General features: G+C 37.0%; 1 protein-coding gene across 1 annotated transcript in view; it reads right to left on the reverse strand.

Annotated features, from left to right (window-relative positions):
• The window catches only part of FAF1 (Fas associated factor 1), a 152,625-nt gene that overhangs the window by 21,382 nt on the left and 103,801 nt on the right, over positions 1-27,442 (reverse strand). Inside the window, exons 12-15 of the mRNA XM_058843358.1 lie at positions 27,150-27,231; positions 19,303-19,457; positions 8,215-8,351; positions 5,680-5,768 (exon numbers count right to left, since the gene is read on the reverse strand). Coding sequence (XP_058699341.1) covers positions 5,680-5,768; positions 8,215-8,351; positions 19,303-19,457; positions 27,150-27,231 — 463 coding nt within the window. The remainder of the gene's footprint in view (positions 1-5,679; positions 5,769-8,214; positions 8,352-19,302; positions 19,458-27,149; positions 27,232-27,442) is intronic.

The following is a 27,442-nucleotide window of genomic DNA, read 5'->3' on the forward strand; positions in this document are numbered from 1 at the left end:
ATTGGCCCTCATGGGCTTTTTATTTTTCTTTTTATTACTGTAATTTCTGAAGGTAGAATTTAATTATTTATCCCCAGGAATCAACTTTGCACCTGATTTGTCTCAGGGAGCTGTGTTCTATTATTCCCCATTGCCCTTTGGGACCAGTTTTACTGTGAAGTAAAACCAGATGAGACAGAACTTGAGAAGATAACCAGGAGCAGAAGACATTTCTCAGAGCACCAGTGAGTAAAGGGCTATTACAAGAAAGAAAGAAAGAAAGAAAAAAAGTGTATTTGCAAATGCTGAATGCCTATCTGAAAGACAGTTCATTTCACTGAACCACTCCTGAAATTAAAATCTGCAAATGCTTAAGGCTGTTCATGGGAGCGTTAAAGAGAAACACCCCTTTGTCCAAACAAACCAGTGCAAGAAAGGCATTAATTTGACTCACTCAGATGACAGACTTGCACGTTATATAACTTGAACATACGTGATGGGGAATATATGGAAGGAAAAAGTGTACACAGAGTGTGTGGGGTGTATGGGAATGATGAGGACAAAGCAAATGGATGTTTTAGCGGCAGCAGAACCACAGGAAGAGGCGGGATGGGGCAGGGTGGGGGGCAGAACAGCACAGAACCACCACAGGATCCTGCCTGTCCACACTGAAGGCTGAAAGCTCAGTTCCAGATACTGATTTTTGGGAATTAACTCAAGTGACAAGAAGAAAACCAAACCCAAAACCTTCAAGGAGTCCTGCAGTGCCTTTCTGTGGGAAAAGAGCCAGCCAGTCCCGATACCTCTGCCCAGCTGGGCACTCAGTGACTGAAGCCATCAACATGTACAGCCTAAAAGCCACGGGGACTAAAGATATTTTATCTCCCTTCTTTCTTCTCTCTGCCATTGCCTTGAACTTTGCCAAAGCCCTAAGCACGCTGTAAACCCTTGAAGAGTTTTAGAGATTTGCACCTATAGGGGTGTGTGCGGCCAAGTGCTCGATGGGAAGCCATTGTTTGGGCTGCTATCGTATTACAAACATAAAATCGGAATATTTAATCAAATAAATGCTGATTACTGTAGTTTAATTAGTTATAACTAGTAAAAATTAGTAAATGTGCTAATTAGATTTTTGAGGGGTTAAATCCCAGTCTTTGCTAGATGGCTGTCATCACCATAATGCTTTTGCACTTTGGAATTTAATGAATTTCGTGTATTCTCATAATCTCTTGTTAAGCAAATACTATACACCATGATACACATGACAGTGTTAGATGGAACACAGATTATCCAAGCTATTCAGATGCCTGATTTCTACTGATTTACAAGTGAGCTTCAGGCCCTAGCAGAAATTTCAGAGGTCTCTTGCAGAGCTGATGGAAGCACTTTCCCTACATTTGACAAGACTGAGGCAGAAAAGGAGGAAAAGACATGGTGATAGCAGACTTCTCACAGCACAGTTATGAAAATATCACTTGGCCACTAAAGCCCCAAAGCACTGTGGCAGGGAAAAGAGGAAAAAGAATTTATGCTGCTATTTTGGAGTTTTGCTTTTCCTTCGTGTGTTTTTTAAATCCCCATCTAGATACTGCGAGGAAGGACCTATGTTTTCTTCAAGCTCTAAAAGTATCTAGGAAAGAGATGTCACCCAAGAACAGAGAGGAAAGATGGTGACTCTGCAGGCCTACAGTTTCCTACAGCTTATCTTTAGTCAGAGTCTGTTTACTGCAGTTTTACCAGTTTAAAAATTCTTAAGTGTCTCTCTTTCACACTACAGGCCAGACACAGTTTAAAGTGAATCAAAGGTTTTAATTGGTATTTGAAAAAATAAGAAGGTCTCTGAAGCAACTGTGGGTATTACAATTCCACCTTGAAGTCTAATCTGAGAGCAGGAGTGCCAGTATTGCATAACAACAAAAATAAACACAACCAGAGACCTACTGTTACTTAAATGTGGACAAGTTGGACCAGCTGTGTAACAGTCAATGCTTCTACAATAATAAATGTTGACAGCAAAAATAAAAAATGCATTACTGAGGCATCATCAAATGAGCCCTGTCATTACATGGAAACTCCGCCCTGTATAAGCTTGTCAAAAAGTGTTACTGTAATCCTTTGAGAAGCCTCCTCCTCAGGCAATGAAGAAAAAATGTTGAGGATTGGCCCAGAACAGGTGTGTTGTGCTGTAATGCCAGGATTTAATCACAGATCTCTTCATATTAATCTCACAAAGGAACTAACCTGGACCTATTTGGGCCCATCACGCCACACTGAGATGATTATTTAACTATCCAGTTAAAACAAGCAAACTCACAGGGTGTTTAAAAATGGTCATTCCAGGGCGTAGAATATTTTACAACTATTATTTGTTTTCCTAATGCCAGCACCAGGCACTGACACTTAAGAGGAACTGATACTACATGCTCTTTACAAAGTCAGCACCCGAAAAATCTCAGTGCACACCTTGATCAAGAGTGGCAGAGGCTGCTTATCCCTGCTCTGAGATAGCCTCTCTTGCTTACAGGAGAAACCCCTTAATGACATTTATTCCCTCTCTGAAAATCCCCCCAGCCCCACTGCCTGAGCAGTAGTTGAGGTGTCAACTGCTGTAGTGGTGAGCAGGAAAGCAAACATGGTTAGAAAAAGAAAATATGTCCATCAGATGTATGAAATCATTAGTGCAGCTGCAGAATAACTCTGCATACACAGCGTGAGGCCAGACTTCAGCCCCCAGACCTGACTGCACTGGGAAAGGTGGGAAGGTTGTATCCTGGCCAAGTGGCTTCAATGCTGATGGTCACTGAACCCACAACTGAATTATCCATTGGCCACTTCTTACCAGAAGAGCCGTGTGAGCACATCAGTGTTCTGCTAATACAATTTTGCTATTTGTGGCTTGTTCTTACAGGAGTTACAGGAGTGAAATTATAAAAACAGACAGCAGGACACCTAGACCGTGTATGTACAATGGCACATCAACAGCATGGTCCAAAAGAGGCAGGAGGTTTCCAAAATGTCATCTGGTCAACACAGCAACAGCTTGTGATTGACCCAGAACCCTGGAGAAGCAAAAAGAGTGGGACAGCAGGTTGATCTCCCTTTAAGAAAACCTGGGAACGAAAACAGGTGCAGAAGTTATACACCAGGACAGGCATGTTGGGTTACTATGAGTACACATGTGCATCCCAGTGGTTTTAAGGTATTTCTTTGGAGATTATGTAAGAAAAATCTTAATGGAGTACAACACACAAATCTAAAAATTAAATCCAACTGCTAGTTAGTACAGTATTTTAGCACTTGACACTAAAAAAATATGCAAGAGATTTGCCTCATTAAAATGTTATGAGGCTAAACTGGTAAATTTTACCAATACCTAGATACAAAAGCACAGAATTTAGCTAAACTCACTATTATTACCACCAGCTAATGAGGTGGCTCACTTAGGTGAGGTAATTTGGTAAAGCTGTTCTGAGCATCCCACCTACACCCCCAGCAGATGCTCAGTGACAGGGAGCTGCCTGTAGCTACAGCCAACATCAGCTGAACACCTGGAGGAGCAGCTGGAGTGGTACCAGTACTCCTGAACCCAAATAACCATCAGAGGGCACTGCAAAACACGCTGTGCCAAACAGGATTATGCAATGGCTTTGCTGGAAGCTTTCATGTGCATGAGAATTTCAGCTGCATAAACTCACTCATTACTGACTTCATGCTGTCATTTACAAATGTTTCCAGTTCTGGTTCTCTCTCACACACACTTCTGTTTACAGCAATGCTACACTGATGACTTCTCTTTTTAAAGCACAAAAGAATTTTCTGCTTATCTTCTTGTGGTTTTATGATGACTTATTGTTGCTATTAAGAAAACAGTAACAGAAACCGGACTCTGTATCCTGTTTGCTATTGTAATATTTGGGAAAAAATTGCACCAACTGCAGTAAGATCTTAAAAAAGAAAAGGTGTTGATGTTTGAACACTTGAAGTTGTCAAGTACAAGGCTTACAAGAAAGCTACATGTTACGTAGCTAACCACAAAAAGGCAGTATTTTGTTTTCAGGCTGAAGCCCTCTATTGAGTACAGACTGCTTGTCAAATACTCCCTCTCTGGAATAGTAATTTCATAAAGCAAGGTTATTTTTTGTTTTGAAAACTTCCTGCTTCAAAGGCAAAAGTGTCTGAGATCACCTTTGCAGTGTGCTTGTAACACTGAGTGGAGCCAAGGTGTAAGTAAATATCCTATTTGTGTATAGAACCCATAGTGTCTGGAAAGCTGCCCCCAAAGTTTATGAAATTTTCCATCCGTTTTCTGAATGTCAAAGTGTGTTAGAAAAAGCTCCTGTTGGGGAAGAAATGTCACTGGTGCTTTCAGTGACAGAAGAACAAAAGACTACAGAAGACTTGGACAAAGGTAGATTTTGGAGAAATGTATAAAAATCAATTTTCCATTCTCCCTAGACTGGTCGAGCACTTGGGGAAAGAAGCCAGGAGACAACAATCCCATGTGGGGACTGGACTGTCACTGTCACTGCTCTTGGCCATCCAGTGAAGGATGAAGAGCAGCCCAGGACAGGAGCCAGTTCCTGGTTCTGTGTCCAGTCTGGTGTCCTGTTCCTATCCTATCACTTTTAGTTTCTTCTCCTTTCCCTTGTTTGCTCTTATCTCTCTGACTTTATATGCTTTTGTTTCCCTCAGCTTTCTACCTTGTTAACAGTTTTTAATTTTGAACCTCTCTTGGAGCTCATCTGTGATGTAAATTTCACCTTCTTACTAAAGCATTGAAGAAACTTCCATACTCAACACACTCTTGCTAAAATGCAATAAAAAATTCAGTTATACTGTGCCTTGGATTTTTGTTGTAATCCTCATATTTAAATTTGTGTTCAGTATTAACAAAATTTAAGACAATTTCTTTACCAATGAATTACAGGTAGCATAAATAAAGAAGAAAAAGTGAATGACAGATATTGTGCAGATAATGTGCCTTCATATTACAGTCCGTAAATCTTGTACTAATGAGATACAAGATTTAAATGTGAAGAATGTGTTAAGTGAATTATTGTCAATCAATGTCTATACAACAGAATAAGAATAATCTTGAATGGCAACACACCTATTATTATAAATTCCTAAGTACTTCATTACTTCAAAATGTCACTCAATTTATAGAGTAGCAGATAAAGATCGTTCAGCTGCGTAACTCACTGTGTCTGCTTCGTGTAATTGAAACACTGGTTTTGAGAAGTCTTGTCTTCATTTATGCATTCTGCATCATTATGAATGGTGGTTCAGTACTGGTGTACTGGTTAAAGTTGGTTTCAGCCCTCTTTTAAACAGACACATTTAAGAGATATTAATATTTTGTTTTCTACCTGTAACTTGGAGCTGGACAGTGGCAAAAAATCTGATAATCTTCCTTGTATGAGCATATTAAGCTCTATAATATCACTATAATGTAAACAGTCACTGGTGACTAATGTCCAGAAAAAGGAAATAACCTGAAAATGAAAAGACCAGAAAGGAGGAGTTGTTCTGAAAGACCCAAATACACAAAGGAGACTTTACCTTTTTCATTTCTGGCAATGGAAGAGACATGAAAACACATCATACCCAACTCCACTGGCTAAAGAAACATCTGGTTAATTTACATCCCTGGTGATTAGTGGAAGCCAGGAGGTATCTGCAGCAACTTTCAGTGCTCACCTCATCCTTTATGTCTTCCTGCTGCTGGGCACTGAAGATCTCCATCGCAGCCATCAGCCTCATCATTAGCTCATCCACTGTTGTGTTACCTAGCAACAAAGGAAGATAGCTGAACTTCATTTCATTAAAGTTATTAAACAAAAAAGAAGTCATTTTAGAATTAATCCATAAGAAATAGCCAGACTTAAAAAAAAAAAAAAGGACAAGAGTAGAAAATGCAAGTATCTCAGTAGAACGCTTTCAGTTCACCTTTTTACTGAAAACTCAAAATTATTTTTACAAAGGTTGATCACAGGTTAAAATTTTAGGTGGTGCAAATCGCAACAATTGCTTTTATGCTTGCATAAATCAACTCTACTTTGTCTTTTAGTCACTGATGTTAAAGGAAAGCAGTAGATCTGGGATTCCCTAATGTGAAATTGATTTTACAGTTTTAGAATTCCCAGGGAGACCAAAGCAACTGCTTAGTCAACAAAAAGGTAGGATGTTGGCAGCAGCATCCAAGTGGATTGGTTTAAAACAATGGAAAAACGCAGACTACAATGATTGAACGGATGTGTGTGCACATTTTATTTGAGTATAACGAGTAATAAAATTTCAAATACTGTATTTTCTTCAGTCCATTTACTTGTCAAAAAACTTGCAATGCTAATGAGGTGGAAAATCATGTCATCCATGTGTGTATCATGAAACAGAACACATAGAGAGGAAAACAGACACCTCCCTGTGTTTTCCTTCCAGCATGCCTCCAGTCTTCATAAAGACTGAAAGATTACTTTAATTTCCTACTAAGATGCATTCTTAGTATAGACTTATAATTCTTAGTAAAGACTAGAATACCCATTAAAGCCACTTGTTGTAGTAGTTAAAAGGTCTTAAACCACGAGAAATGATCAAAATCTATAAAGTCTTAACATCTGCCATCCTAAACAGCTGTTGGACCCCAGCAGAACAAGTACCACTAAAGAAAACAAGACTGTCCCCATAGTTTCCAACCCCAGGAAAAAAAAATAAAAATCAAAAGTAAACTTAGACAGTCTGCATTTCAATAAATGCCACTGGGGTCTTAGGTTTCTATATAGTTGTATCTCTTCTGTCAACATGCCTTCTTGCCCAGCCCTGAAAGGCCCTCATTGTTCCCATTTCTAACATTTGCTACCTTAGCAGAAAATGTTATCCCACATGCTACAACACGCAGGACTTCAGAGACTACCATTCATTGAGGCAGTATTGTTAAAAGATACCAGTGTCCCCATTCCTGGGAAAATAACAACCAGAGATTGTGTGATTTTTGTTAAAGGGTAACTTTAAGTAAGGCTACAATAGGTGATCATTTTAGTATAGTGCAAAAGATTGTAGAAAACCTGACAAATCATTAAAACTTAATGCATGTAATTAAATAATCTGGATTTTTTTTTTTTAAATATAAAGCTGTATTGTATTATGACTTTGAATTGTTGCTAAAGCAGTTTTTTAAGTCAGTAGCTCCACTGACTTCATTGGGATGGCAAAAGTTCTGAACTGTACTGCAGCCAGAAAACCAAGCAATTTATAAGACTTTCTATGAAATAACCTATGAAACCTATGAAATAGGTTTTATAAATTACAGGCATTCAAACCATGAATTAGTGTTGTGCTGTACCTTGCACTGAGGAGACAAAGTCAGTGTAAAAATTAACTATTTTGTCCTCAGGAAGGAACATGGCAGATTCCTCAAGAAAATTAATAATCCCAGATGCAGAAAGAAACACTAATGCTTGTCTGCAAAAGGCAGCATTTCCTGAGGATGAAAATGAGATTACAATAAAGATTGCTAGATATAAGCAATAAAAAAATGAGGACACAGTGTCATAAAAACAAACATGTGGAGAAAGCAGAAGAAATGAGAGGCAGCCATTCTTTGATGTGCTCTAATTTGAAGAGTTACTGAGAACAGCAGTCAGAGGGCAACACTCCACATCTAAGTCATCTTGCTGTCAGTGAAATCAGAGGAATGGTTACAGCAGAAAGAACTGCTCATGTAAGCCAGAAAGCTTCATTTATGTGAGATTATATTAGGAACTTAAATCCTGATCTGATGTGGGGGGTCTCAATGCAGCAGGTCTGAAAAAACAACTCAAGTCCAAACATTAGCAACAGGAGCCCAGGTATTAACAAGGAGCTACACACAAAGAACCAAATGCATTTTGGCACTATGCAAAAAGCCAAGATCCTTTAGAAATCAGGAATGTATCTGGATATAAATCTGGAAAACTAAGTGTAGCTCCTTATTTAGGAAATTAAGCTTCCACTTAAAAAAAAAAAAAAAAAAAAAAGAAAAATGTAAACTGAAATTCTACTACAGTGATAGCAACTCCAACCTCTAACACAATGCTAATTAATACATTTATGAGTAGTAGATAATTATACCCTGGTGACTTAAAGTGTGTTTTGTGTAAAAAATTAATATTTTGGACATCTTAAACAGTTAGCAAAGACCTCTTATAACAGTTTCAATACTCACATAAGGAATAATTGTAATATAAAGAACTGTACCTTGTATTACATTCAACACTTCATTAGATGATCGTTTTCCCATAATAATAAGGAAAAGTGGAAACTGGTCTGTCTTCTGAGTTCGAATTGTTTGGGCTACAACACTCCCAAAATGTCTAGTGCACATCGTCAGAAACCTTGTGGGGGAAACAAAATAGTTAACATTGTAGAGGATGTCTTGAAGTTTAAAAAAATAATTATTTTAAAAAAATTCAGCAGTTTAACTACACGTTACCTGCTGTTTAACATGTTCTGCATTCAGTTCTAGAGCTCTTTATCTCTTTTTATGACTAAATTATGATAATATTTTCAAACACGATAGGGCCCAGGCTGTCTAAATTAAAACAATTAACAACTGCTTGAGACAGCGATTTATTTCATGGATAATTCCATTTCCCATTACACTTTGTGAAGACTGTAATTCAAAACCACCCCCCAAAATAATCATGCTGAATCAATTGTTTAAAACTTCTAAAGAGAAACTAAGTAGAGCAGAAATCTAATAAACATGGTAAAGTATAAAAGTAGTAAATTTCATACAAAAGCATAATTTAGTAATGAAAGATGAAGAAAATGGTTTTATCAGTCACAGAATTAAAACATGGGACTTCAGAATTGTATTTTCTTTTGTACTTGTGCCCTGCCAGTGACATACTTAGCAGTGTGGTCTAAAAAACAATAATTCTAAGCTTTTGACCAAAAAAAGCTCTTAGATATTAGCATACAGAAGTCTAACATTAGTATTCTTAACACGATCTTGAATAAATGAAAAAACTGATAAAGCTTTTCTCTTCCATTAAAGGACTGTTTGAAATTAGCATTTCTTTCAAGAGAAAAGGGTAGCTTATGATATGTTTTCAGATCTGATGGTAAAAAGTAAATGTCATAATAATAATGAATTATGAAAGACCAAATGCAAATATAGAATGCTTTAATAAGATCCAATTTAATAAAGTCTGTAAAAATAATGGACTTTTAATAACACGGGTCACAAAAGGCAAAACAGTGGAAATTCTGAGGACTAGCCACTGGTACAGGCTTATTAATTCTTAATTATGTTCATGAAAGGCAACTTAAATCGTGTGTTTTCTTATGCCTTATGATAATATTTTAGGTAACAACTACTCTGAAATGTATGCTCTAACTGAAGAGCAAAGTCCCGTTGTCACATGCATTAGAAGCCAAATCTATTTGAAAAGACAAGCTGCATTAAAATGTCAAGTGCTCCAAGCAATTTCTTCTCAAAGATACTGAAAATATTCAAAATTGTGATCATTTTAATCAATATATATCTATTGTATCCAATAAAATGGCGAAAAATGGATAAGCCTGATAAGTACAGCACTGGACTTATTCAAGGCACCTGAAGTACTAAAAAAACTCTTTTCAGACAGAATTTGTCTTTGGCTGCAGTTTGGGTGAGGGTGGCAGGTAAGTATTTCAAAGCCATAAGTGTTACTCCTTGATTCTCTGTATTTTTCCAAACAACCACACAAAAAAGAAGACATCAAAAAAGCTGAACAAATTCTGCTGTATCAGAAACAGCAACATAGACACATCTGGTAAGGATAAAACAGCATCTGTAAAGTCTGGACATATAAACTCTTCAGGTAAATAATGGATTTTGATGTTTTCCTTTCAAGGTGGGAACAGGTAAGTGAAATGTTGGCCTCACAGAAGTCAGTGGTGATCTTCCACAGCAAAATGACTTCTGTGAGTTCAAGGTTTCACTCCTGGAAGCAAAAAAGACAGTGGACAATTGAGCTGAATTCCTGAGACTTGTGCATTAGAAGTGTTTAACAGCCTTCAACACACCACAGAAGAAAAGCACTCAAGTTTCATGGAAAAACAGAATATTTAACAGGAGGTGAAGAAGTGCTGTAGGGAATAATGCTAGAAGGAACAAAACTAAAGAGACTCCTACAGTACTAGTTATACTAATCAAAGGTGCTGGCTTGTTAAATCTTTTTTAAAGTCTATTTTGTATTTAGTCAACCAATAACTCAGACAGAAAATATTCTTTACTGTTAGAAGTGAACAGAACCAAAAAAACTTGGTCCAATAACAAGCATCTTACTCTGTACATCACTTACAAGGGATTTTCTTACTTTCATCTAAACAGAAGTGTGCCAGATCTCTCAGTGGCATCTCCAGAGCTGCCAAAAAAAGTGCCTGTGGAGTCCATCAAAGAGACAGATGTCCCTCCAGGGAAAAGGGCTTTCCACAGGATTGGATTACTGTGATCTCCAACCAACAGTGGAAATAGAGGAATGCTGTTTCTCAGAAAGGGAGGGCAGAGAGCACCCTTCTAGTCCTTTTATTTTGAAATTACAAAAATATTCAAGGAGGGAGTAGGAGAAAGGCAAAAAAGCATTTTATGAAATAAAAATCCATTAAAAAAATAATCTCAGAAGTTACAAGAAAGAAGTTCATCAAGAAAAGTAACAATTCTTGCAGACAGCACCATTTCTTTCATGAGTCAGTAGCAATGAAACCAGCAGTTACAGCTACAGAATAAACATGGACATTGAGCATGGCTTGACAAATACAGAAACAAGCTAAAATAATTGAGAAGCTACTGAAGTTGTTAAAATGTAGATTGAACAGGTATTAATGCTTAGACACAGTTCACTTTTTAGTTAAAAGCAGCACAAAGGAAAATTTATTCTGGTGCCATGAAGATGTTGACTGGGGGAGTTGCTGGTGCCTGCACAGTGATTATCCCTCCAATGCACTTTGAGACAACCTGTGTGAGGAGTTATCATCTCTGTAGCATGTGAGTTTTCCAGAGAACAATGTTATCATTTCCTACCAGCTAATATGTGAGGCTTTACATTAAAATACACTCCTGGCATAGCTTTTTGGCAATTGCATTTATTTTTTAAAATAATTTTTATTAATGGAGTAACTTATTTAATATTATTCTAAAATAAGGTCCTAGAATGCAATTATGGCAAAATAATAGCTTTAAGAATCTACTGAAAAATGTTCTAAATATTACCGAGTCTGAAACCCAAAGGAAATACTTACTACAACTTAAGCCTCAAGCCTATGTTCTATCATAGCCCCTGATCTCATGCTATGTAGCACTCTGTATATGCTGGGGGTCTAGCAATAATTTGTTTCTGTGAAAATCTGCAGCTTTTAATTTTTAATTACAAAATTGGGAACTTCTGGCCAAAGTGCTAGTCATCAAATGGATCTCAGAGCTCAGTATTATTTGATATCTGGAAAAAAGCTAGGATGGTAAATACTTTAGAAAACCATAAATATTCCTTTAGTATTTCAGTTTAAAGAATTTGGTATGTTAGGAAGATCTCTGGTGCCAGTTCCTGAAAGGGACAAGGCAGAGGCACAGCTTGGCTTCGAACTGTCATGTTGTATTTTCCAACGTGAACTCGTTCAAAGCCACTCCTGCCTAGTAGAGAGAGATTCTGCAAAGAAATGAAGAACTGTAGAGGAGTTAAAGGAAGATTTGGCAAATAACTGAGGATTATGAGCAATGAGAGTTCTCTGCATCTCCTTTAAAAAACACAGCACAAGGCAGCACTTCTGCCTGTTGCCCTTGGCCTTGATCCAGCAGGACTCCAGAGGAGCAGAGGAATTCAGTATCCTTTCTCTGCAGAAAAGTGGCCATCAGCATGGCCTTGAAAGACATGGACACCACCCACCAGTCACCACTGAAAACAAACACTAACAACTCAGTGCCTGTCCTCCTCCTGATCCCAACTTCCTGCAGGAATCAAACTGATGGTACAACCTGACAGGATGAATAGCTCTGCATACACCACCAAATTAATCTACCTTCTCAAGGCATCATGAATAAAATGTAAATCTCAAGCAGTCAACACAGTGGCAGGAAGAGCAGCTAAACCTAAAATGTTAACTCTAGCTGGTTTATTTTAACTAAGTAGTCTGCAGAAGGAAACCAATTCAGAGCAGGTTGCATCTTGCACACAGTAGTGCGTTCCTGGAATGTGCAGAGGGACACTTGGTGCAGCATTTTGAAAGCTTTTTGTGTTAAAAAAAAAAATAAAATTGCAAGCTCTCATTGGCTTTTGTTTTTCTTACCCACTCCCCAGCACCTTAATGCTATTTAACAATTGTATTAGTAAATGTCTAGAGCACTTAAGGTCAAATTCTCTTCCATAAAGACTCATAAATAATAACAACAGCTCATATATAAAAAAATGTATAAAAACTCAGCTCTCAAATGTATGGAAAAAACACATTAAAATAAATATTAAAAAATTCACAGCAGTTTAGATCTTCACAGTATTTTAAATTCTCTTTACTTTCTGTATCAACAGAAATAACAAAGATATGGTTATTTGTTACAGTCTTTCTCATATAAATTCCTGCAGCTATTTTATATTTTTATGCACTGAAGGGAAAACTTTGGAAAAGTTTCCTGCTAAAATGGGGCCCTCTGGCACATGGTGCCCACTATGTTTTCTGGAAAGGACTTTTTAACAGAACAGAAAGGCTGCACTGGAGATGTTTATTGCTGTATCTTCTTAACCTAAAGCCCTCCTCAGAAAGCAGTAGCAGCAGAAAAATCTGACAATCTCTTCTAAAAGACCTTTCAGGACACAAACTGGATGACTTTGGGCCAAAAAAATGTGATTTATTTATGACTAGATAATTCCCAAAGCCAACCTTAAACAGCCTTTAATATTTCAGAAATGGGTTTGGAAAAAAAAGTAACTTCTGCACTGAGCATGAACAAAACAACTGTGAATATTAAATATGCAAGATTTCTGATTATTTTTAATAATAATTATATAATGTGCAAAGTCAACATAAGACTTATTAAAATATTAACGTAAAAATAACATTTTTGTATTGGGTATTTACATTTTTAAAAGAGTAAAAGCTGAGGTCCTGAATTGGCATATTAAAATAAACTTGGTCTCCATAATACAGAGTTACTGCCTTACCCACATTGGTAGGGTTGTAACTCAAGCACAAGGAGCAGCAGACACAAAGCATGTTTGAAAGATGTATACAGCAGCCTAAATCAAATTATGTGAGTATCATCTTCAGGATCCACATGCTAAAAATCAGATCCAGATGCTAAAAAGCATAATTTTATCCCCTTCTTTATGTAGAAGTAAAGCCTACATGAGTGGGTTATCTATCTCTTCCTAAAACATGGAAGATCTGACTCCCATCCTGAAAGGTTCAACCAGTTTAAATACTTCACAACCCCATTCAGTGTAAACCACAGCCCTCTAGAAAGCCATTAGTCCACCTCTGGACACCAGGCAAAGTCACTGGTGAAAGCAGAAATAAAATATACCTCGACCCCTTGCCAGAGCACTGCACAAAGAATGGAACACACAAGATGCACTTTCACCATCACCTACAATGCACTGTATGATTTCCTAAGCAATATCCAAGGCTTGCCACAGGCAGATTTAATATTCAGATTTAATATGCAGATTTAATGATAGCCTAGGTAAGGACAGACAGTGTGTTTAGTTACTTTACAGATGTAGCTAAAGTGGGAGAAGCTACAAGCACATCAGAATTCAGAGAATTCAGATTAATCTTCACAAGTCAAAGAATCATCCTGAAAAGTAAAATACAATTCTGTAAGGTCAATGAAAGTATTCAAACTGGAGGAAAGATTGCACAAATGCAGCAGAAAAACCAAGCAATAAGAGAAAACAACCAGATCCTTCCTGAAAACAGTCCAACAAATGTCTTGACCACCTGTTCTTCTGCCTTCACCTCTTTTTTTCACAGGACACAAAGTTTTATTTTTTCACCTTTTCTGTTCAACAAGCTTAATCAACTATATTGTAATTTCAGTACAGTGGGATAGAACATTCTTTGAGATTTTGTTTTAGAGCGGGGTCTTAAAACATATGCTTAAAAATCTATCAATTTAATTAATTCCTTGGATATAATAGCTATTTTTCTCAGATGACCTTAAAACATTGCTAAAGGCATAGAAACTGATGCACTGAAAACCTTGATAACATCAGAGAGGCTGCTTTCTATTTATAGTTGGATATTATAGACATCCATATCTTCCTAATCACGACCAGATCAAAATGCATTCTCTGCTGATTTTTAGTTTTCCAAATTTGGGCATTTTTAGATTACTAACATGAAATTACCTTGAAGCACATAAATATTTAAGTAGGGATAGTTTACCTTTTCTGGTGGGTGTATAATAAACAGTTTAACCATCATCTATATACAGGCTGTTTTGTTCTCCATCTAAAGAGACAATCACCTTTTATCCTTTTCCTTTTTTTCCTTCGTTTTAGTGCTATTAGGAAACTATTCACAAGTCCAACCCTGAACAATACTATGCAGTAATTATGACTAAATGACAAAGAGATGCGAACAATTACCGAGTCCATTTTGAAACCCTACACTAATAAAGTCATTAGATGCTGCCCTTGCCATGAGCCTTCTAAAAGCTTCTGAAGTTACAAGAACACACGGCATTGTTCGTTAGGACAATTGCTGCTGGCAGAATGCAAACCTTGAGTTAAACCATGCTGCAAATTGATCTTGACATTCTGTTAAGACCGCCACTAAAATCAAAAGCAAAGGAGAAAAGGAGAAAATGAGCGGGTGGGATGTAATCATGGAACAGAAGGGTTCCCTCCTCACCTTCTTTCCTCTTCCTCCTCAAAACAAACCATACAGAAAATGACAAACTCGCCTGGTGTTTGAGAACCTTTATTTTTAAAACATTAATTAGACTTCTGACCTGTTTTTATTGACTGGCACTGTATTGCTATTAAAGTAAATTAAATAAAAAATTGCAGAATACAATAGAAAGGGTTTTCACACTGTTCTGTGAAATCTGTTAAGGATTTAGTGTGTAAAGAACACGTCCAACAGTTTTGCAAGCAACATACACAGAATCTGTGGTCACTACTGAAGAGGCAGTGAGAAATTAACCCACCTCCTCCTGCTCTCACAGACCCCACACCTGCAATGTATTTGCTGAAGGATCAAATGGGATTGGGGAGCTGGAGTAATATGGTCAACTGGTCTTCATCCAGGCATGCATCATTCAGTAGGTTAGAATTAAGGGTCAGCAACTGTGAATATGGCTAATCACTTGATGACGGAAATTGCAGGTGAAGACAACCTGCTGCTGAGAGCACTTTAGCGAATTAACTCTTTCCTAAGCTTAAGCAAAGTGAAAAACTATCATTTGAACATTAAACTAACAAGTACCTGTCATCAGAGCAAAATTGGCAACACCTTGAAATACGGTGTTGCCCAAGGGCAATGATATCAAAGGCTAAAAAGCTGCTACAGATTTGAGAGTCTCTGTCTCATGGTTTTGGCTTTGCTTGGCAAACAGTGTGTGCTGGAATGTCTTGATATTATGCATTATCTGTGTTTGTAAATGCTGTGTGTACAAATATAAGGTGTGTGTGCATATAAATCACTATACATCTTTCCTGGATACAAATTTATTACTGCACATTAACGAATTAACAAAACCAGCTAGGCATGTGTTTGCATAAACATAAACAACTCTCACACACGTAATTTAATAGAACAATGGTATTGAACCAACTCTTTGAAGTCAAAAATTGCCAGAACTAGAGCTGTTCATGCCTGGCTCTCCTGCTCATCGAACCTGGAATCCCTCTGGAAACCAGAGGAATTGCTCAGCCCATGTGATGGCCTGATACGGGTGTGTGCTTGGGCCAAACGGCAGGGCCAGAACTGCCAGCAGCACTGCAGTCAAACTGCCAGCACCCCCCTGCCATCTCCCCCCAAATTTCTGCTTTCTGAAGGGGCATGGTAGCAATCCTCACTGCCAGTAGTTGAAAGGAAACAATGATTTTTAAGCTCATGATTAAGCTCAAATTGAGTGGAATATATCAAGAGCAAAAGTTAGAGATATATGTGCAGCTTTGTGGTCTTTTTCCTCCTGTGACAGGAACAGATCACAAAAATATCTCAAAGAGTTGCTCTCTACACTGAAGTCTAAACTATGGAGATAAAGATTTCATGTATGTTCCTTAACAGTACCACAAAAGCACCACACTATTTTCCTAAATGAAAGCTACTTATTTTATTTTCCCTTTATTATAATTTTATTATGATTAATGAAAAAATTCACAATCACAGAACTTACTCAAAGTAACTGCTTCCTTCACTGCAAACCTGATGTCAGAGGCAATTAAAACCCATGGAAGCCAAAACAAAACTACCCCACAACTGTATTAACTAGACTTTGCCTTCATTTTGACAAATTAACAGTCCTGGGTGGCTGCAGAAAGAAAGTTTTTATTATCTGACTCCCAAAGTTGTAATGCTTTGGCACTACTGCTGGCAGGTACTCAGTGCTCACACAGCATTTCACTCCTACCTACATACTCCCCTCAGTCTGTTGGAATGGATATTGAAGATTGAGGGATTCCAAAAGAAATGTGCTACTGTACAGTAATGCAGTGTTTTAAAGCACATTTCTGCATCAGTGTCAGCCGAGAAACACTTTAAAAGTTGGGGAAAACGAGATTTTGGAGCTGGTTTTGTTCTATAGTGTTCAGGACCAACCCTCATTTCATTAATGAGAAAATTGAAAACAATTATTAGGACTAATTTTGGAACAGAATGACATCCATGGATCAGAACATTCAGAATATTTTTTTGGCTTATACAAGGAAAGTCTTTATACCTGTTTGAATGTATTCATGCCATTGCACAGCACTGAAACCACATCTTTCACGACTGACATTGAGGTGTCCCTGCTGACTGCTGTAAATCAAGTGGGCCTGATTCCTCTGCTGTCCCACCCTGGCTTTTCCAGCATCTTTACAATGCAATTTTAACAGTATAAATGAGCTGTTCTTGGGCTACACCAGCAGGCAAAACCCAGTTCCTCCTGTTGTTGCTGTTGCCTTCTCACCATTCAAATAAAAAGCTACATTTAACTGTGTTCAGAGGGATACAGAACGGGCTCCAAGACCAGTGTCACTACATGAAGGGTAGTGATTGAACAGGGGGACTGAGTATTTATTTATGGGAATTCCCACAGTGCACTGGCACTTTCCAAAGGGAGAAAGAAGCATCGTTCCCCCTCTGAAGAAATCACAGTCTAAGGAGCAGGATGTGGCACTACACACAACTGAGAAATTATTCTAATTTGTGACAGCATGCCTTGTTTACCCCTTACTATTTTTTGACCTCACTGTTAATATGACAGTTTCTTTGCTATTTTTAACAGAAAGCAAAAATCTGAAGGCTTAAAAACCCTATAGTCCAGCACAATCAGGGCCTAAGTTCACTGGGAGCAGCTATAAAGCCTTAAACAAGCCCTTTATTTTGTGTTTTAAGAAGTGTCATAAGGAGTTAATAGGACACAGCTGTACAGGCTCTTTCTAACAAGCAGCTTCTGTCGCTTTGGTCACCACAGGTGTCTGTGTAACCTGCAAACTCTTATTACTAGTGTATCAAAGTTGTGCTACTTAATAGATTTCTTTAGTAAAACACAACAAAGCAATTACATGGCTGTTGATCGTTAGACATAAAAAACCCCTCAAACACAGTTTTTCAAAAGAAACTACACTGCAATTTTTTGTCATTGTAAAATAAAAGAAACAGAGAATTAAATAGAAAAGCAGACAATAGAACAGCAGGTAGTCAACTGAACTTAGCCACTACAGATGGTTTAGAAATAGTGTTTCCTTCTACACCAACTTGTGGGATAAAAGAAAAGGAGGAGGCTCCTTACTGCCCATGAATGGCAATACCAAAAGACTTAAGCAACTTTCCAGTCTATGTATTTGGCCCCATGAAAGAACCTAGATGTTTCTTTTTCCTCTCTTACTTTTTTTTTTCCAGAAACTTTTAATCTGTTTTTGCAACTACTTTTTTCCATAATCATTTACACTTCTCTAGAATAATTTAAACTAGAAACATCGCTGCTGATCTCTCCAATGATAAAATGCAGAAGGTCAAGTGAGGAATTCCTGGGAAACTCAAGTGTCATTTAAAAAGCACATTAGAAAAAGAGACTGTTCCACTCTCCAAGGTCACCTCAGTAAAGAAATGGTAACTATAACTTACAAAGTGAAGACTAGAAATGCATAAATGCTCTATTCTAATAATCCACAAGAGAAAGAAACATAAATGTATAATTTTCCTTGTTCAGTAATCACTGGAATTGTGTAAAGAAGCGGCAGCCTTATTCCAGGCCAAATGATTGTTGCGTCTTTCAGTCAAAAATTAGAATAAATCTAATGTAATATACATAGGATGCTATCCTGACAAGATATGATCAGTGATCTTCTGGGTAAACAAAGGTTACAAAGTAAGGTCCAAGTCAGAGAACCAAACAACTCGGATTTCTAAATGTTATAATAATAATAATATCGTTATTTTCAGTAGATCACTATCAACTGATAAATAACTAAAGAAGAGAGAGACTTTATTACAACACTAAGAAAATTTGTTGGTAATCTACAAAAGTTTTAGAAGGAGGTAGAATCTACAGTTTTAATTCTGTATTCATCAGCAAAATAATGGTCTCTCTAGGACATAACTTTTATTATATTAGACCTTTTATTATATTAAAACTAAAATATCTGAGCACTCCCAAAAGAAAGTTCTGTAAGAAAACTGTCATTCAAAAAAGTTCATATTAATTGCAAGTGTTTAACATTTTGCATAATCTGTTCTTAATACTAATTAATCACATGAATGTTATTTTTTAAGTAAGATTTTCATTATCAGCAATAGTTATTACCCCAGACTCTCACGCAGTTACACCAACATACACACAATTAATGCCATGTAATATTTCTGAATAACTATGAAGGCACATGTTTGAATATAGAATCATGTGTGAACATAAACTGGGGAAAAAAAAAAAAAAAAAAAGGAAATTACTTCTTCAATTACTTTTTCCTGCACAGGAATAAGAAGTCACTTATTCATGAACACAAGGCCAGTCCAATTCTCAATGAATGTCAGCCAGCACAGCTTGATTGATCAGCTGAGAATGAGCTGAAGTTTCAGCTCAAATAGATATCAGGCACCAAAAATATTTGATAGCCAGGGCCTTCCCTGCTCCACTCAGAGTCCAGAAAGTCTTACCTTGCTCTGTTTGCTTCTTTTGTCATGTCCCATGCCCAGGTTATGAAGTTCTGACTCAGGTAGGAGACAATAGATTCAGCACAAAGCATTTGTGAGCAGAAGACGTTGGTTAGTACACTTTCATCATGGTGGAGGTAGATAGCAAGGAGCTTTCTCTGGAAAAAATGTGACAAGAGATGAGTGAAAAGTTCCTCAGGCAATTCAGCAATTTAAAGTTGCTGCTGCAGGTTTGTGTGTTAGTACCCACAAGGGGGTTTATCAAGGGTGACAAGTATCTCAACATGCACACAGAAGAAATAACCAGCAGATTTCAAGTCAAATGGTCCATTCCTGCGAATTTTTAAATATTCTCAACACTTCCTAATATTCTGAGTACTAAAATATAATATATTACATACTTAGAGCATGTAAAGAATAATGAATGAAAAACAAAAACCTTATTAACAGACCTAGGAAATGGGTAAACTTTTTCAGCTTGCTGCCCAACAAAAATAATATTTCCCTGAACAGGGAGCACACCTCTTGATTGGATAGCATCTACCACAAAAAATAGTTATAAACAACCTGAAAAAAATGATAGTGCATTGCTATCACCACCTCTGTAGCCAAATAAAGAGGCACTGCATGCTGAGATGGTGTCTGTGCTCTATTGAAACCAAATATTCTGCACTGTTCTTCTGGAACCCTATCAAGTAAAACTTGAGCTTCACTGCCAGCAGCTGTGTCCCCATGAAAACCTCAGACCACCTTTTGGAAAGCAAGTCTGTGTGCATGTAAATATAGAAAGCAGGCTGCAAAAATACAGGGAGACTATGAGCTAGGTAGGGACTGTGATTCTGCAACTGGCATTCAATGAATTATAAATATAACTCAGAAAATTACAGCTTTCCGTTCCCCCATACCCATATAAATTACTTACTTTATTTTGAAATAGTACTTGAACATATTTGCTGAGATGATACGCTGCTATTTTCAGACTTTTATTTAAAGTAATTTCAAATCTCTTCATCAGAAGTAACACTGAACCCCAGATATTGATGTGTATTGATACAGCAAGACATGGGATACAATTTTTAGACAAGCTGTCTTCACAAAAAACCCCTTTAGGGCTCTCGCCTCATATACTGGCTTTGGATAAAATCTAATGACTGTTTATAAAAGGAACATTTGAACATTCGACTTTGGGAAAGGGATTAGTAATTTGCATTACTGTTTGTCTAATTTAATTTAAATGTTCTTCAGAAACACGTACACATGTGCCAGGAAGGGCCATTAATAAGCCCAACATGCAGAGATCCATATAAGTGCAGCCAACAATGTTGACTGAAACTAAACTTGAAAATCCAGGGCACTGATGCACAATATCATGCAATAAAACAGCATTTCTCTGGTGATATTTAATTTAAAAAGAAGAAAGAGGCAGGGGAAGATCAGGCACTGTCTGTTTTTGAGGATCAGCCGTTCTGCATTTCAAAGCGTCGATCCCTGCAATATCCAGGTTACTGTGCTAGAATCTCGACTATTATATAGCAGTTGTAAGAGAGGGAGGGCAAAGATGTGTTTACTCAGTGATTAGGGCCTTAGAATAAGCCTCTAGCTCCTAGAGAGACAGCTCACCACTTATTCATTTGGACCAATTCACAAAGCCTAGAAAGATTAAACATCCATGCTGAGAAGACAAGCGAATGCAGACGGTGAAAAAGAAATAAAAATTCTTTAAAAACTCTGAGATGACTTCATTATTTTTTCCACAAGGAAACTTTAGGAAAGTGTTTAGTTAGAGAAAAACCCACATTGACCTCTCTCTAAACCCTTAATCTTTCCTTTGTGGTGGCACTGCTTTGTGGTAAGCGGATGGCTTTGCTCTCCTCTTTTCACTGGGAGCGGACAGAAAAAAAGGCTCTTGAGAAACACTTTTACTTCCAAAGAAACAACCCCATGAAACTGTTAAATATGAGATTCTGTACAACAGAATGTTTCAAAATATGTACAGTTTTAGGCTTAAAGATTTAGGGACAAATTTTAGTAAACAGAACAGGCACAAACACAATGGAGGTTTACACTGAGTTACTTCCCAAGGGAATGTAATTTTTGTTGTCTCAACAAATCTCACCATGCAAAGACTAAACTCCATCACATAGAAAAGACTGTACTTGTATCTGATACTTCATCCAAAATGTTAAGTGTGGGCACAGGCATATTGCTATGACAAATGCAAAGAGGTAGCAGGAGGAACTGAAGTGCTAAGACATGATTTGGAAAAATATTTGTGAAAGCTGGGGGCATTTTTTCCTTGGAAAAATGTGTGATTGCAAAAGGCTCACAGTGTGAAGTTTGTTGTTGTTGCTGTTGTTGTGTGGGTTTGTTTTCATGTTTGTTTACTTTACTAACCCATGGTAGCACATATTTATAAGCAAGTTTTGGTTGTGTTTATTTCAAGCCCTTGAAAAGTCGGAGTAAATTCTAGGATTCTATTATGACTAATGCTGGGTATTTTTCAGTCAATACTATTAAAACAGCCTTGCAAGGCTGTTGAACAGTCTCAAATTCCACAAGAAGCATCCTACTAATGGAGCACTAGACTTCTCTGTGTTGGATTTTTCAAAAATATGACTCGGAGGTGGTATAGTTAGCATGAAATTTTAACCAAGAATACAGCAGGGCAAAAATTTTACTAGTCCCTACAAAGGAATGGGATACCAGAAAGGTTTTAACCACTGAATACATAAGGGACTTCCAAAGGCCTTAGGACATGAGGAACTTAAGCTACCAAGGGAAGCATCTTTGATAGTATGTGCATGCTGAAGACCAGGCATTTTAAAGCTTCAGAGAAGTTAACACACTTTGTACAGAATTAGAAGAAAAGCTGTCACTGATGTGAAGTTGAAGGAAAAGTTGTCACTGAGGCAAAAACCCCATCAATTGGCATCAGTGGGTAATGGGATTTCTAAGCTTCTCAGCCAGTTCCTAATACTGTGAATAACTCAGGTAACTCGAAAGAATATGAACTTGAATGGGAATAGCAATGCAATCATAAGGGTCAGCAAAACCAAGGACCTGGATGGTTATTTTAGAATCTCAGGTTTACAAGTTCAAGTAATGACTGAGACAGAAAAGTCCATGATGTAACAGCTGCTAGAGGCATGAATGTTCTGTCAAACTGGTAGGCTAGCAAAGAAAAACTTATTTTTTTCCTCCAGGTTTTATGCAGTGAGAACTAATTCAAATTTAAAAAGGGACATGTTTGCACTTCTTTAAATCTTTGAGATGCACAATCTGATCCACCTGTCCACAGTGATCTTGGAGCTCATAGGATCAGCCTTGGACTACTACTGCTACTACTACTACTACTACTACAACTACAACTACAACTACAACTACAACTACAACTACTACTATTACTAAGGTTACTTTATCGAGCCTTGTAGAAGAGATCTGAAAAAACCAGTATCCCAAAGGCTCCTAAAGTAGGAGTGCAGTGATCCCTGTAAACTTCTGATCCCACATTTTGTATTACACATGGCATAAGACATCCCCAAACTAGCTCCTAGATTAATCTTCCTGTAATTTTACCTTTCAGTAAAACATCTCATCTCAAACATCCATCAGTGATGAAGAATGCACAGGAGCCATGGTAAGGTGTTCAAACAGCTACCCACTCTCCCAGGTAAAGGTGTGTTAAAAGCCTGATTTAGTCTACTTTCATCTTCCAACTATTTGATCCTATTATACTGTTGTATCTCCATTTCAATCAATTGCACCTGTAGTGATACCTTACATAATGCAAATAGTATCCAGTAATTAATGCCAAACTGGGGTAAGATCTATAATTACAAGCTTTGAAAGAAGAGGAAATGTAGAGTGAGGCAGACAAGTTCAAAAAACATCCATTATTTAGTATCAAATACAGAGGATGCTGAGGAGAGACCCATGCCTGGGAGCAATCCTGCAGAGAGGAAAGATGAAGCTACTCTTTAGATATGAAAAATGAAGGGTGTGGAGGCAAACAGTGAAGCTACCAAACTGGTATGTTGTAGCGGAAATTTCTAAATAGTTATCCACAAATTCAGAAATAATTTACAAATTAAAGGACAGAACTGCTAACACACATCAGGCAAGACTGGAAAGAAAATGGTGATTAACATGGGAGTTAACTGGAGCCTATGTACTGATATCTACCACAGTGCAGCTGCTTCACTCTCCCTGAAAACCTGGAATTATACTTCTATACCTGTCCTCCAGTTTCAACCAGACCATGTACCTTAGTGGTCAGGTTATTTATGTTTAATCACAATTTGTAAAGGGGTAATTCCTCCAGCTGTAATTTGTAATAAATTCAGCATAAATTTAATCAGCTGAAGTAATAAGGGACATTTTTCTGAGTTATACAGATAAAAATGGTGCTACAGAAAGCCCTGTATGAAGGAATATTCTGCTACCACCAAGGAAAAGGGAAAAAAAAAGCTTTTATTTGAACACACCAAATCATGGAAGGAGCATATTTTACTCTAGGTATTCAGGAAAAAAGAACCCATATGTGAGAGGGATGGTGCTGCCTCTAAATTGAACCTAAAAGACAGAATTCAAGGAGAAGAAAAACACGGTTCATTTTCAGAATGCAGGAATATATATTGAGGTGACAATACCAATCTGTGCTAAGAGAGATGTTTCACATATTTATTAAAAGTCAGTGGACAGAAAGGTTGAGAGAGGAGCAGGAGGTGAGATGACAGAGGTATATAAAGATAAGAGCTCCTGAAAAGGAAAAGGCAATGTCTTTATTTTTTCTCTTAATAAAAGAGTAGCAATCACCTATAAAAATGAAAAGACAAGCTCTGATAAAACAAAATACTTCAGTAATATTCACATATATAACTCAGTAAGCTTCAATATAGCAACTAAAATCCAATATTAATAACAATACCCCAGGTCAGGATAAACCCCCTGATGTCTCAGGACACAAGACACCCACAAACTGCTTTCAGACACAAAGACACCTCTCCCAAACACCTTGTTAAAAAAATGGCTAATACAGGATTTCTTCCATGTGTAGCAATTCCCATGGCAGTGTAGCTCTGTAGCAAGAGTAAGATCACTCTTCAGAAACTCAGTGACAGGGAAACTCTTCTTCCCAACAGACAGAGCAAGACTTTCACAAATACCAGCTCGTTGATTTAATAAACCCCTGTCTCTCTTTCTCTTCCTGACCCCATTAAAAGAAATACTGAAAATATTTTCTTGTGATATATACAATAAGCCTTTAAATTCATACACAACACCCTTCACTATCAGCTGCTGGAGGCAGCTGGGAATTTCATGGCCAAGGACACTGATAGTTAAAAGCAAGGCTCTATATCTTGGGTATTGTATTTTTATGGTGAAGAGTTACACAGGTTTTAAAGAAGAGCTACATTTGACCTCATTCCCCCTCTCCTACCAAAAACTGGCATTGTTGTGGCAGCAGTTGCTCCAAAGGTTAAAAGACACCCATCATGTATGTTAATCTGCACTGGCTAATGACTCAAAGACAGCAGATAAACACCTTGACTTTTTTCACAAGGTATTTCTTTTTCAAGCAACATTTTGTTAAATAATCATGAATTACCATCCTTTCCAACACATGAAAAGACAATAAGATTTAACAGGAAACATCTATTTTCATAAAAAGAAGTTGAACTCATATTCTGCATTCAAAACACGTGTTCTGACATAAGTTAATTTTCTTAAAATAACCCAAAATAAAATATTTCTGGAAATAGCTTCATGTTTATATGCATTGGGATTTTTTTCTTTTTTTTTTTTAATGAGGTAAAAAGTACCCACAATACAGATTTAAAACACAGCTGATGGCTGTCTCACTAGACATGAACTGTAGAGTGCACCTTCTGCTCTGGACAGCGTTGAGAATTTGTCAAGAAAAGGCCAAGATCTCTGAGCACTCAAGCTGCCAAGTGCTCTCAAATTAAATCAGTTTGAAGCGGTTTTCATTAAGATGGATTGAGTGTGGCATCGTGAGAAACACTCTATCAAATGTAGTGTTTTACTTAGTGATTAAGTATATACCAGTTGATGAAGCTGCCCAAATCCTTCGTAATCCCACCACTCCAATAAACATTTAATGAGTATATAAGTTCAAAAAGCCTAGTAGAGGATTTAAACCTTCAATCTTGTTTTTATTTACTCTTGGAACTCAATTTCTCACTTCAAGTGAAGAATGCTGGTGCCTGAAGCTCATCTGTTACCCTGGTAAAATTAAGTGCCCTCCATAGTATAAATTAGAAGACAAGACATACAGGTTGCAATTTCTCCAAAGATTTTTTTTATACTGATATATATATATTTAATTATTTTATGTAATTAAATGATGAGAATATGAAATAATGTGTCCCTTTCCTCAATTCTGAATTCCAGGAACCAGTACTGAAAAAATTACTTTGTAATAGGGAAAAGCAGTGAAAATAAATGGTATTTCCACATTCTCATCTCTTTGCTTAATATCAGAAAGTTACAATGAAAATAATGCCATTCCAAAGGTGGGAAGGAGAGCTTTCAAAATAAGGCAATATTCAGAAAAAACCCCAAAAATCTGAACAACACACACAAAAAATTAATACTCTCCTAAATATATACATTTATATACATATACATGTATACACACAATGATTTTATTGTGATGATGACCTGGTCTGAATAAACCACACAATATTAAAATGACACGAATTTCAGAAGTGCTATGTAAGTACCAGAAGAAGTATTTTGAGCAACAGAAAACTAAGTAACTGCACTGCATTAATATCAGATTTATAGGTAGAAAACTATGTATGAAAGTTCTTAATGAGCTTTTGTCCACCATTACACTGATACACCGTCAACCATTTCTGGTGACATGACACAAAATGAACTTCCCAACTCACACCCTTTCCTTATTCAATTTATAGGATTTTTTTTCTCTGTGCAAAGACATGAAAATATTCACTAAACTTAGAGTGTTAAGTATGTGTCAATTTCAGCTAGACAGTGTGGATTTATAACTCTCACACTGATCAAAATAGCCCCAAACATAAAACAGAGGCTCCTTCCCATATGAATAACTATATTCTTCATTTTAAAATTAAACATCTATCAAGAAAACAAAAAGTAAATTTAAACAGCATGATTTTCTTGTTTGTGTTTCAGCTTTATCTGTGCTTAATTATGCAGGGTTTTGGGTTTCTCCTTAGTGAATCAAGTCACCGAAACTTAAATAAACTGTCCCCATTCTAATTTTATTAAAATACTGATTTTAAAACTGTGCATGGAATAACAGAAACTTGAGATGCCTGGTTGGATGTACAGAAAAACTAAACAACCAAACCTGAGTAATGGAACTTACTTGGCAGATAAAGGCTGTACAAAGTGGGGGGAAAAGCACACTGTATTTCAGAGACCTTTCAATTTAAATTTACAATTTCATTATCCATTCTTCAAAGGAGTTACCAACATGCAACAGTGAACTTGTCAACCACAAGACTCACAGGCAGTGTTATCTGGTGCTAGGACACCATTATTTCAGGGAAAAAAAGGGAGGAGGGGAAAAGAGGAGGGGAAAAGAAAAATTATAGCTTTGACAACTAAGAACTCCAGTAAAAATACTGCCTGAATGATTAGAAAACATCAGTTACTCACTGCAATTCCAGAAACCACCAAGGTAAGCATTTTAGTCAACTGAATGAGTGCAACTCCTCTTGAACAATAAAAGCAAAATAACTCCAAAATGTAGCTCAACTTTTCAAAAATAAAGATTAAACCCTTAAAATCCTTTCCATTCCCCCGCTATATTATATAAAGTAGTTTTAATACACACTTACATCTCTAGCTTTCCCATAGAAGGCTTCTTGAAAAGCAGCTTCTAATGATCCAATAAAATAAACAGGATGGCAGTCACCATACCTATTTGTGATAAAATTTCCAATTAATAAATTACAACAAAATCAAGTAATTTCAATATTCTACCTGTTCATATATTCTGTAAATATAATGCATTGGCTAAACCTTTAGAAAGATGAAGTATTACACTTCTAAAGGACAGAAAGGAAATATTTAGGACCCATTTGTTTTCTGACATTGAAAAACTCAAAGTAATGAACTACTACCTTACAAA

The sequence above is a fragment of the Poecile atricapillus genome, chromosome 7 (assembly GCF_030490865.1).
Source record: "Poecile atricapillus isolate bPoeAtr1 chromosome 7, bPoeAtr1.hap1, whole genome shotgun sequence".
NCBI lineage: Eukaryota > Metazoa > Chordata > Aves > Passeriformes > Paridae > Poecile > Poecile atricapillus.